The sequence below is a fragment of the Dendrobates tinctorius genome, unplaced genomic scaffold (assembly GCF_039654945.1).
Source record: "Dendrobates tinctorius isolate UK_male_01 unplaced genomic scaffold, ASM3965494v1 ptg000181l, whole genome shotgun sequence".
Taxonomy (NCBI): domain Eukaryota; kingdom Metazoa; phylum Chordata; class Amphibia; order Anura; family Dendrobatidae; genus Dendrobates; species Dendrobates tinctorius.
In genome coordinates this window covers 7,765,350-7,778,956 of record NW_027361848.1, presented here as the reverse complement: position 1 = coordinate 7,778,956, position 13,607 = coordinate 7,765,350, and the positions used below count along the sequence as shown (strand labels likewise).

Genomic DNA, 13,607 nt, shown 5'->3' with positions numbered 1-13,607 from the left:
GTCTGCAGTTTACTGAGCAAAATCCTGCTGACAGGTTCACTTTAAAGCTTCTCTCAAGAATGACTGAGAGGTTTTTTCATAACTTCAGCAACATACTGATATAGTTTTTATTAAGTTAGATTTAAAAAATCCAGAACCGAATATATATGCAATAGAATAACTGTAATTGTTTGCTTACCCTAAAGTGGTTTTCACGTATAGAGCCTTTGGCCAAATACATTTTGTTGTCATCTCCAGTTAAATGCTCATAGAAGGTTTCCTCCAGACGGAAGCTGTCCAAAAGGTCACAACCAACATACAGATTGAAGTTTTCACCTGTTAGTTGAACTGTAATATTTTTCCACTGAGAGTCAGCCAAGTCAACATCCTCCAAGGAAATCACATTCTGTGAACCTTCTACCCAATATATTAGATCCAGAGTATTGGCTCTTCCATTGGAAACAAGCTCAAACAATCTGTTGGAAATACCGGGGCCCTCTATAGAAATAATTGTTCCTCGGTTGAGTTTGTCTTGCCTCATAAAAGCAGTAAGGATAAAACCTTCATTTAGGTGTATCAAGTCAATAATTTGTTTCATCTTTTCAAATTTAACAGGTGGTATGTGATCAAAGCGAAGAAAACGATAAGCTGGAGAATATGGATCCTGTCCACGAAACAGTTTCACTCCAGTGGTCTTCTTATTTATGTTACTGATGTCAAATAGATCAAAAGTGGACTCCTCTTCTTTCTCTTCATCTAAAGTAATTAAAATATATTGAGCTTGTGTTACATTATTTTAAATATGTTGCCTTGCAAAACTAATAATTGCTGTAGGAGAAAATAGCGCAGAATAGGGTCTTACCCAAGATATTTGGGGTTAATACAATTAAATTGTACTCACCAGACAAAGATGAAATTATAGCATATAGAATTATCCGCTGCAGAAGATCCACCTGTCACTAGGTGACAGAACTATAGAGATAAATTCGGCGGCGCAGATCAAATCCACGTTCTTCCCATTCATGTCTATAGTTCTGTCGCCTTGCAAAACTAGACTCTATTCCAGTTTCTGAATACTTTAGAATTGTAGCATAATTTCTTGGACCTTTACTGGTATGTTCCATTGTGCTCAAAAAAAATTGTAAAAATATTACATTACTCTTGGCATTAACACAAGAAGTCACAATCTATGGTACAAAAGCAAATGATTAAAATACAAGATGGTAGCTATAAAGACAATCAAAAGCTGTAATATATATATACGAGCACTGCTGTATAAGCAATGAAGCTGCAAAGTAATGTTCTACTGATCAAACACTGAAGGGGTGCGCCATGGAAAAAATATAGCTTAAACTCAACAATCCTCAATTAAAAATAAAAGTAGTTAGAGACACCCTATCCTCAATACATTGAAAATGGCTGGACACCTGTGCAGCCACTGATTGACTGAGAAGATGTTTACATTGTGTTCAGCAGCACCAGAAGTACAGACCAGCGGACAAGGTAAGCACTGAAACAGGAGCTATGGGGAATAAGCATGCGAGTACTTATTTTACTTCTGAGGACATCACACTCTAATTTGTATTCCTTGGGACGCTTTAACCTTTTCAGTTCTAGATGAAATACATGTGGGTCAGCACTACGGTGAGCGTGTGAGGACAAGGCTCAGAAGCTTACCTACCTCTGCACAAGCTAGAATTCAAAGCCAGCATCTGTGTCTAACTGAGAGCAGTTGCTGCTTTCAACTACTTAAATGCCACTGTCATTCAGTGTCAGCAGCATTTACACTGAGTAATTGCAGGGTACCAATAGGTTACCATGGTGCAAAGGGGTCTGCTGAAGTCCCTGCCATCTTGGTTTTGTAGTCACAGGCTGAAGTCATAGGATACAACAATTTTCACTGTATGGCCAGGGTCATACATGCGAGAAACTCGGACGAGTCTCGCATGCTAATACCTGGCACTGCTGCCGGAACTCAGGAGTTTCTCGCATGTGTGATCTCGGCCTATAATGTGGTATTGTACTTTTTACAGTATGTATAAAAAAAAGTCTACACACTTTTGTTTCCTGCGAAAATGATAGTTTTCTGTCATGTGAAAAATCATACCAAGAAATATTCATTTAATGTTTCCACCTTGAACGCCTTCACCCCGGGCCATTTTCTGTTTTTGCGTTTGTTTTTTGCTCACCTTCTTCCCAAAGCCATAACTTTTTTAATTTTTCCAACAATTGTGGACAGTAAGGGCTTGTTTTTGCGAACGACTTGCACTTTTGAACAACACCATTGATTTTACCAAGTAATATACTGGAAAATGGGAAAAAAATTCATAGTGAGGTGAAATTGCAAAAATAGTGCAATTCCACAATTTTTTTTTTTTTACCATTTTCACAAAATGTTAAAACTGACCTGCCATTATGATTCTCCAGGTCATTTCAAGTTTGTAGATAACAAATATATCTAGGTTCTTTTTTATTTATGTGGTGAAAAAAAATATCCAAAATTTGTTAAAGAAAAAGAACACCATTTTCCGAGATCTGTAGCATCTCCATTTTTTGTGATGTGGGGGTGGGTGAGGGCTTTTTTTTTTGCTAGCGGAGCTGACATTTTTTTCTATACCATTTTTGGATAGATACAATGTTTTGATTGCCTGGTATTGCATTTTATTGCAATGTTGTGGCGACCAAAAAAAACGTAATTCTGGCGTTTTTAATTTTTTTTCTCATTACGCCATCTGACGATCTGATTAATTATTTTTATATTTTGATAGATGGGGCATTTGTGAACATGGCAATACCAAATATGTGTGTTTTATTTTGAATGGGGCAAAAAGGGGGTGACTGAATGCTTATATATTTTTCATTTTGTTATATTTTTAAAAACCTTTTTTTCACACTGCCATGTGCTCATGGCAGTTCGGCTATGAAAACCACAGGGTCTGCTGCAGAACCCGGGTTGTCACGCTAACCCACTGGCACCCCGCGATCATGTGACGGGGCGCCGATGGGCAAGGTTTGTGATGCGCTCCAGGTGCATGCATGCTAAATGCCACTGTCAGTGATTGACAGCAGGATTTAAATGTTAACAGCAGCGCAAGGATCACTAATTCACCTGCGGCTGTTATGGGCACATGTCTGCTGAACAAATCAGCTGTCATGTGCTGGAAAAGATGAGGGCTCAGATAAATACAGTAAGGCCGGGGTCACACTAACCGACGCAAAATACGGTCAGTATTTTACATGCGTAATACGGATGAATGGCCCCTAAACAGTGCTCCGTATGTCATCCGTAATCAAGGTGTGGTCGCGTATTTTGCGCATATAAGCATCCGTATGGCGAGATTTTCTCGCAGGCTTGCAAAATGGATATATAATGGAGCCCTATGACAGGGTTTCTAACAGAAACCAAAGAATAGATATAGACACATGGAATGCATATATATATATATATATATATATATATATATATATATATGTATTCTATGTGTCTATATCTATTCTTTCGTTTCTTTATTAAAACTGTCAGTGTGAGTTTACTGTACAGTATAGCGCACTGAATTGCCAGCTTTGCTAAAAGGCACCTGGTGCGTATTTCTCGCAAGTCACATGTGTGGTCCGTGTGTAATCCGTATTTTTTGCGCACCCATAGACTTGCATTGGCGTACTATGGCCGTAGTACGCTGACAATCGCAGCATGCTGCGATTGGCACGGACCGTAGAATACGGATGAGAAATATACGGCTGGTGCGAGGGACCCCATAGAGAATCATTGGTCCGTGTCTAATGCGTGCTTTTAGCGCCTCTCACTCAGCCGTATTCCTCGCCAGTGTGACCCCGGCCTAAGGCCTCAATACTGCCGCTGGCAGTTGGGACCATAGTGTGCGGCTGCAAGTCTTTGAATGCAGCTGAATGCTCTGGTCCGAACTGCTGACGGCAGTGCCGCATATTGAGGCGAGAGACTTGAGCGAGTTTCTCGCATTGCATTCGCAAGTGTTTCTCCGGCCTTAGAAACAAATCAGTTTGAAGTGGAAAATAAAAATAACAAAACATTAATAATTTGCTTGCAGAAGTGTGAATGCCCTTTTATAATTGTAAATGTGGTTGTGTTCAGAATTAGCTAATCACATTTAAAATCATGCTAAATTATAGTCAGTACACAGGTGCTATCATTTACATTAATTCTGATTAACCCCATATTAAGTTTGGCTCTTCTAGTAGGATTTTCCTGACAATTTCTGAGTTGCATTTTGTAGCTTACAACAAAGCAAAAAGATCACAGTTTTGAAAATTATCAGTCAGCAGAGGGGTTTAAAAAAAAAATACAAGTCACATTACCTATAACAGGACATCATTCAAAAATTGATGAAAAGACAAGAATATAGGGTGAAAAGAGGCCTACAGCAACTTTGCTATGTGCACACGTTGCGGATTTTGATGCGGATCCGCGTGGATTTGCAGCTTTTTATTTTCCGCAGCATGTCAATTCTTTTTGCAGATCTGCAGTGTTTCTGCAACCATTGACTTAGAATGAGTCAGTCAATTCCGCAGCAAAACCAGAGGTGTAAAAAGATTCACGGGTTTGCTGTGAAGTTGTGTGTGAAAAATGCTGCAGATAAGGAGAAGGAAGAGTGTGTGGGAAGAGAATATGTGTGTGGGTGGAGGCTATGTGTGTGCAGAGATGTGCTTGTCTGTCTGCGGGTGTCTGTGTGTATCTGTGTGTGTGTGTGTCTGTGCGTGTGTCTGCGCGGCTGTGTGTGTGTGTGCGGATCTGTGTGTAGGCAGGCATCATCTGATGGGACTGCTAGTTCCTTCCGGCTAGTTCTGCTGACACATAGAACAGTGACAGCATTAGCTGATGATGGAATAGTAGTCCCATCATCTGGCAACTGTGTTGAATAGTAAAAAAAAAAAAAACACATATACACATACAGTACACATACTCACCTAACAGCTAATCCCGGACGCCCTTGATCGCCTGCAAAAAAAGTAAAATAATAAACCAACAGGATCGCCTGCAAAAAAAGTAAAATACTAAACCAACAGTATACTCCCTGTTCCGATGTAATCCATTTAATAATGATTGTCCCCCGACGATCTCCCGTGTAGAGCTGTCACATTAGGAGATACAGTGACCGGAGGTGATCCTCCCGCAGTGGATCACTCTGCCGCCTGGAGGTCACTGGAGTTAATGCTGTCACTTGCGGCACTGCTGCATGAGAAAATTCTCAAGCAGCAGTAGTGCTGTAAAGTGAGAGCACGAACTCTGATGAACTGCACTGCGGGAGTATTATCTCCGGTCAGTGTGTCATCTGAGGCCCTGTAGAGCAGTCACATCTCCTGATGTGACAGCTCTACAAGGGAGATCATCATGGGACACTCATTGTAAAATGGATTAAATCGGAACAGGGAGTATTTGTGTTTAATATTTTATTTTTTCTGCAGGAGAACGAGGGCGTTGCCGGAATTAGGTGTATAATAAATATGGCAGACTGTGTGTCATGCCGAGCTCGCCAGGAGGTGGGGCTTCGGTCCCGATGTCACTCCCTCCGGTACGGCGGTCCCTCAGGGGCTCCCGTCGGGTGCGCACGTGCAGCTCTCGTCTCCGGGGCTCCTCCTCCATGTCACGTTTGCGCTTGAGCGCTCCTACCAGTGCTGTCTCCGGGTTGGTCCTCCCTACGGTAATGGAGGACCTGACCCGGAAGCTGTAGTGGTCATGTGCTTTCTGGCTAGGATCTGACCCGGAACCTGTCATGGTCATGTGCTATATCAGGCTACCTTCCCCTATGGGAGGTGCCTGATTATTGTTGTGCTTCCTGGCTGGGTCTGCTTGGTCCCAGCCTGGCTGTGCGCTGTTCTCAGGTCCTCTGCTCTGTCTGGTATTCTACTGTGCTCCTAGCACTCGCTCTGTACTTTCACGTTGCTTCATGCTCAGTTGTGCCTCCTGGCACACTCTCGTATCCTGTCCTCTGTCTCTTGATAAGCCGTGCCTCCTGGCACTCACTCTGTCTCTACGCTCCATTACACTTCCTGGGACGACTGCTGCTCCATTCACTACTCTGTCGTGCTCCTTGCATGCCTCCTGCTTTGTTTACCTCCGGACGTATTACTCGCTACACGCCATACGTGCTCACGTGTACCTGTCTTGCACTATCCTGTAGTTAGTGCACTTCCGTGTACACCCCTGGTATTCCTAGTACCCAGTCCCGTTCTTCAGACATACTCACCCGTGTCTCCTGTGAGCCGCCCCTCTCGGTACTGGCTGCCGTGGTACCCGAACCCCTGGGCTTGCTCCTAACGCTCCCTGTATAGGGGTCGGTTCCACCTGGCAGTTCGCCCGGGGCCCCTCGGTGCCACGGCCCAGAGGGTTCACTCCTGGAGTCTCCAGCTCCAGACCTACCAGCCTCACAGTATAATCAGGCCATGGACCCCGCTGGTACCACGGCTTCCGTCCAAAAGGAGCTGGCGTTCCTCCGGGAAAACCAGACTAGAATTATGTTATTTTTCAAGTCCATGGAGTCCTGTTTATCTACCTTACAGTCCTCTGAGCCTGGGAATGCTGCCCAGTTGGCCAGTCTCCAGCAGGAACTCGCGCAGCAACGCGACTCCCAGGCCCAGATCCTCAACTATATGTCGTCGGTAGATAATCGGCTCCTATCTATACAATCCACTTCTGCCCAGGCCATGGTTCCTCTCTCGCTACCGCGCTTATGTAAGCCACCTCGGTATGGTGGTGACCCTGTGTTGTGTCGCGGGTTTTTGAATCAGTGTCATTTGCATTTTGAGTTTTTGCCGCAGCATTACCCCACTGATCGTGCTAAAATAGCATTTATAGTTTCTGACTTGGAGGGGAAGGCCCTTGCATGGGTTAATCCCCTTTGGGAGCGGGATGACCCTCTCGTCTCTCAGCTTTCCATCTTTTTGGACACCTTCCACAAGGTGTTCGACGAGCTGGGTCGCCTCGCTTCCACCACCGAGTCACTCTTTAATCTCCGTCAAGGTACTCTAACATCTGGACAATACGCAATATGTTTTCGCACCTTGTCCTCCGAACTTGGTTGGAATAATGATGCCCTCGTAGGGGCCTTTTGGCGTGGTCTGTCCAGCCGGATCAAAGACGAACTGGTGGGCCGAGATACTCCTATCGTTTTAGAGGACCTCATCTCTCTCGCGACACGCATTGATTTGCGCTACCAGGAGCGCACCCGTGAGTTAGCCAGAGAGAGAGGGACCTCCCACCTCTTCTCTTCCACGCGCAGTTCCTCCCATCCGTTACCCGAGTTATCAGCAGTAGATCCGGTACCTGAGCCTATGCAGGTGGATCATCTCCAGATAGCTCAACGGCGTCGTGTGAAGAGGCAGGCACAAGGGCTGTTTCTATTGTGGGGATGCCTCCCACTTCCTACGCTCATGTCCCAAGAGGCCGGGGAAGTTTCTCCGCCTGGGACTGGTAAGGCCTCTTTCACACATCAGGTTTTCGCCGTCAGGCGCGATCCGGCGCTTTTGACAAAAACCGGATCCGGCGAAATGCAATGCCGGATCCGGTTTCCCCCCCATTGACTTGCATTAGAGCCGGATCGAGCCGGATGGCCATGCGTTTCATCCGATTTTCGCCGGATCCGGCAATGTGACGCGATCCGGCGTCTGGAGAAAACGGCTACTGTAACGTTTTTTGTCTCCGACGAAAAAGCCGGACACGCCGGATCCGGCGTGTCCGGCTTTTTCATACAATGAAAGCCTATGAGCGCCGCAATGCGCCTGATCCGGCGACAGCCGGATCCGGTGGCCGGATCCGGTTTTTTTGGTCTGAGCATGCTCCGTAGCTCTGCCCACAAGACATATATAAAAGCAAGACAGTGGGACCCTCAGCCACACCCAACATGCCACCCAAGCCAAGAACCAGGAGCAGGAGAAGGCAGCAGACATCTGCAGGAGCACCATCAGCACCACCCCAAATGGAGCAGCATGCTGAACAACGGGAGGGGAGTCCAGCAGCAGACGAGAGACGGTAATTATCAAATCCCCCATTCCTCCAAACTAGGGCTATGGAATATCAAGATATTCATTGGCCCTTTGTTTCTCTTTATTCAACAGCCGCCCAATAGATGCAGCAGCAGCAGCAATGGCAGCAGCAGGAACACCACCCACAGCCATGGAGTCTGGCCATGAGGAAGACAGCACATCTTCTGGGAGCCCTCCCTCGCATCGTCAGCGTTTGACGGTAAGTTTTTATTTCCAAAATCCATCATCTCTGTAATATATGTCTATTCATTGCCTTTTATTTCAAAACAGGAATCACAAGATGAAGAGGAGCTCCCAGAAGAAGAAGGAAGGGGTGGACAGACACTTGGAGTGGGCTCACAATTGGTAAGTTTTTTGCATCAAACGCAGAAACACAACATCACACTACACACAACACATAGAAAACAATGTTCTGCAGACCACACACAGCAAACAAATGCCTACATCCAAAGACATAACATTTTTTGTTTTCTTCTCTAGTCTTCCCAATCTGGTGCTCGGCCAAGAGGTCCTCGCAGTGCCTCCCAGGGTCGTCGGCGACAGCAACGCGGCGGTCACCAGCGTGTAAGTATAAATATTTTTGCTTTGTTTTTTTTGCACTTTTTATTTAATTTCTTTTGTGGAGGCTAATTATGTTATTTTTGTCTTTTTCTTTAACAGCCTTCACAGCGTGCTCCCGACTCTGACGGTGAGGATGGAGGCATTGATGTGGACCACCTCATCGATCTTGTCAGAGAAAGGGAGCCGCTCTGGAATATGGCTGACCGCCGCCAAGCTGACCTTATCGTTACCCGACGACTCTGGGAGGAAATCTGTTCGCTACTTGTGGACCGCTGGGAGGACCTCGAAGCTCGGGCCCAGATTAAAGAGCGTAAGTATATACAGTACCGGTTGCTTGATTTAAACCAGTGTTTCCCGAACTCCAGTCCTCGTGGTCCCCACGGATCATGTGTTCAGGATTTCTATTTACTTTGGAAATCCTGAAAACATGACCCCTGGGGACCATGAGGACTGGAGTTTGGGAAACACTGATGTTGTATACTAACCACTTTGTCCTTTCTCGTTTCAGGGGAGAGAATTGTGAAGCGGTGGCGGTCTGTGAGGGATCGTTTCAAGAAGGAGTTCAATAAAGAGATGCGGGCCCCGAGTGGATCTGGAGGATGCAGGAGCAAGTACAAGTACGCACGAGCCCTGTCATTCCTCCGGGAGACAATGCTCACCAGAAGGTAAATATTACACACCACATGTGACAAAAAAATGTTTAGATATAACTTTTTTTTTTCAGCCAGGGCCATACCATGTCACTATTTTAATTGGTTTTTTTTCTCTTTATTCCACAGCACGGTGAGCAGCACTCGGGAGCCTGCACGATTGGACCCTTCTGAGGCGATCCCTGAGGAGACCGGCACCGAGGGACACTTCGACCACCCCGGTACATCTGCACCTTCCCAGCCTTCCCACACATTCGACCCATCTGTCCCATCCACCAGCACAGGAGCATCGTGGCCGCCTACATTACATGAAGCTGCTGGTGAGGAGATCGCTTTCCCTTTACCCCACCCTTCCGCCCCTGCCACCTCTAGTACACCTGCGGGTACTGGGCGGCAGCGGCAGAGGGGTCAGGAAAAGAGTTATGCGCCAGAGTTCTTGCATCTGAATGCATCTTTCCAGAACTGTCTAAAAGTCTTGTCAGAGCAAATCTCCGCAGGCTTTCAGCAGATCAACTCCAGCATTCTGGAGGTGAAGACACTTCTGCAAACCATGCATTCAGAAGCAAGATCTTCGCCAAACCACACCTTTTTCAGGTCTGTTGTGGAGCGCATGGCAACACTATCTCCTACCCAGCAGATGCATGTAATGCATTCGTGCCACGGTGCTCTACAGCAGGTTACCTCCCAACCTCCACCTCCCACCACTGTAGTTCCTCCACCTGCACCCCCTCCAGCCACTTTCCATCCTCCCCCTCCTATTACATCTGCACCCCCTCCAGCCACTTTCCATCCTCCCCCTCCTATTACATACCAGCAACCTCCCCAGTACCAGACATCTACCCACTTCCAGCAACCTGCCCCGTACCAAACTCCTTCCCCGTACCAAACTCCTTCCCCGTACCAAACTCCTTCCCCGTACCAAACTCCTTCCCCGTACCAAACTCCTTCCCCGTACCAAACTCCTTCCCCATACAACTTTCCATCAACATCATCTGCTCCTACAGTCCCTGCCCAACCCTCCACTCCACCGCCCACCACCTCTTCTGCCTCCCACATGTCCACCCATTCTGTAGCTTTTTCCACACCATCACCTCTAACTGTTCCTTCCCCACCACGATCCCAGTCCTCTCTCCACACTCCCATTGTCGAAGTGTCCCGCAGCCCCTCCAGCAGTATTTCCACCCCACACTACACAGATTTATGATGTGTTTTGTAATAAAAATGCCCAGTTGGTTTCAAACCTTTATTAAAAAAGTTTTTTTTAACTTTAAAAACAGTATACAAAAAAAAAATATTTTAAATAAAAGTTAAATTATTGTTTACACTGGTTGTCTGTCATTTCTTTCTGCGGTGAAATATGTTTAAAAAAATGGTTAAATACAGGGTATTTAAAAGGTAAAAAGGTATTCAAAACCAGGTATATAACTGTGGGTAAATTTTAGCTTTTTGCCACTGTTGTGTTCCTGGTTGTGTTTGAAGCAAAGTATTTCACCTAAAAAGTTGTGTTTATTGTTGGTGATTTCCTAACAATGTACAAAACTTTTGTTAAAAGGTGAAATACTTTGCATAAAACACAACCAGGTACACACCTGTGGCCTAAAGCTAAAAATAGAGACCATGACAAGATAGCCAACTTTGGTTGGCAAAGGTATATACTGTTGGTACAGAAGGTACACAAGTTTGGTTAGGGCACAAATCTTTCACACTCTGTCATCCTGCCAGTGTACTCTGCCTTGAGGTGACATAAAGTATAGTGCAAAATTGTCCCTCATTACTGAAACCGTCACAGAACTTCTAGTGGTAATGTCATGGTAATCTTGCAAGGTGGTTTCTTCAGAGGTGTCCTCAATGGAAATGGGTTCCTTGCAGATAACAAAATTGTGGAGTACCACGCAAGCTTTGATCACCTCGTCAACAGTTTCTGTCTTGAGGTTGATCGCAGTCAATAGGACCCGCCATTTGGCTGTCAGAATACCAAAGGTACATTCAACCATTCTTCTTGCTCTTGTGAGGCGGTAATTAAAAATGCGTTTTGATCTTGTCAATCCTCTGCTAGAGTACGGTTTCAAAAGGTGTTCTGACAGCTGGAAGGCTTCATCCCCTACACAGACAAATGGCATAGGTGGACCAGATGTTTGCGGCAGCGGTCTAGGTGGTGGGAACTGGAAGGTGTTTCCATACAGTTTACGCCCCATGGCAGACAGTTTGAAAACTTGAGAGTCACTGGAGCGGCCATAGGCCCCAATATCAACAGCAATAAATTTGTATTCCGCGTCAACGATGGCCATGAGGACAATTGAAAAATATTTCTTGTAATTGAAATATTCCGATCCCGATCCGGCTGGCTTTACAATGCGGATATGTTTCACGTCCACAGCTCCCAAGCAGTTGGGAAACTGACATATCTGTTGAAACTTGTCAGCAATTTCAATCCACCTCTCTGTTGTGGGCTCTGGTAAAAACTCTTCAGCTAAGGAGTCCCACAGTGCACGGCATGTGTACTTCACTATTCCAGATATGGTGGAAATCCCGAGTCTGTACTGGAAATGCAGTGACGAAAGGGATTCTCCAGTTGCAAGAAATCTGTGGGGAATTAAAAAACAATTAGTTTTAAATCACAGCATTACATACCAAAACTCAGCTATAACACTTGGAGATACAAACTACCACCAACAAGATTGCAGTGAAAGTGTGCTCTGATGCGATCACATCCAATAAATGTGGCTTACCTTAAAGTCACCATCAGACGCTCTGCGGGTGAAACAGAGAAGCGGCAATAGGTGTCCGCTTTTCTTATGAGGTGTGCAATGCGCTCCACCAAGTAATCAAAATTCTCCATTTTCATCCGAACATATCCAAAAAATTTATCCGGGTTTCGTCGAAGGTCCATGCAGAGTGTAGAATAGACCCCACGCGTCATTCTCTTGGCTGTGATGGGGTGGATCCACAAACGTCGTCTACGATGCCTGATGCGCTGTTGTCTCGCTCTCTCCTTCTCCAGAACAATCACCCTCAAACGATTCGCCTCCGCTATAAAATCCGCCAAATTCTTCAAAATATTTCCAATCACAACATCCATCTTCGCCAACTTGCTCTTCTCTCCAACCTGCACTTTCTCCTCTACAACCTGTCAAAAAAGGGCTGTAGGAACACGCTATATATAGTTTTCCAGTAGCCAATCCCGTTCGGAAGGCCACAAGGGTCAATTTTAAAAACCGGATCCGGCGTAATCCGTCGAAAAACGGATAGAAAAACGGATGAACCGGATGAGTCGGATCCGGTTTTGTCTGGCAAGAACAAGATGGATCCGGCAGAAAACCGGATCCGGCACATCAGGTTTTACAAAACATTTGCCGGATCCGGCGTTCCGCCACGACACCGGATCTCGCCTGACGCCGAAAACCTGATGTGTGAAAGTAGCCTAAGTGAGTTCTCCTCTGGTGTATGTGATTCCTCTTTACCCCTTACCGTGCCTGTGTCCCTGAATTTTGGTTCCGAGAGTTGCACTGTGAAGGCTATTGTGGACTCTGGTGCAGTGGGTAACTTTATTAGTCTCGAGGCAGTTAAGAACTTTCGAACTCCTGTCAGATCCCTGGAGACTCCTAGGTTGGTAGTTCCGGTCGACGGTAAGCCCATGCAGGACACCGTTAACCAGGTCACTGAGGAAGTAGAGTTGCAGATTGGCACATGTCATCGGGAGCGAATCTCCTTCCACGTATTGCCGACTTCGGCTCATACCTTTCTTTTTGGTCTTCCTTGGTTACGAACTCACGGGCCGACCCTGGACTGGCAATCCGGTGATATACTCCATTGGGGACCGTCCTGTCAAAAAAGTTGCTTGCTGTCTGTTCATCCGAAGAACTCTGCTTGCTCGTCTTCGGCGGTTACAGGTCCGCCGTCCGCTAACCGGTCTGTGACATGTGACATTGTCGAGAAGGGGGCTGAGAGTCAGTCTCCACATCTGTCAAGCAACCGGTCTGTGACGTGTGAATTTGTCGAGAAGGGGGCTGAGAGTCAGTCTTCACATCTGTCAAGCAATCGGTCTGTGACATGCGACATTGTCGAGAAGGGTGCTGAGAGTCAGTCTCCACATCTGTCAAGCAACCCTCCTGTGATGTGTGACATTGTCGAGAAGGTGGCTGAGAGTCGGTCTTCACATCTGTCAAGTAACCGGTCCAAGGTAATTACCGTGGCTTCCGTCAAGTTGACATCCCAGCGCCCGGGGGAGACCTTTGTGTCTAAAGGTAACCGTAAAGGTGTGTTATCCTGGGGACATTCTTCTCCGGTTGCCGGCCATCTTGGTGTCAAGAGGACACTCTCCCATTTATCCCACTACTACTGGTGGCCGTCTATTGCTCAGGATGTCAAAGGCTTTGTGGCTGCTTGTCCGTCCTGTGCCAA

The 13,607-nt window shown here is 46.1% G+C and overlaps 1 protein-coding gene across 2 annotated transcripts in view; it reads right to left on the bottom strand.

Moving 5' to 3' along the window:
- THBS2 (thrombospondin 2) overlaps positions 1-13,607 on the bottom strand; it is a 1,059,287-nt gene that overhangs the window by 735,783 nt on the left and 309,897 nt on the right. For both annotated transcript variants that reach the window (XM_073551863.1, XM_073551862.1), the window contains exon 3: positions 179-735. In XM_073551863.1, the coding sequence (XP_073407964.1) occupies positions 179-735 (557 nt within the window). The remainder of the gene's footprint in view (positions 1-178; positions 736-13,607) is intronic.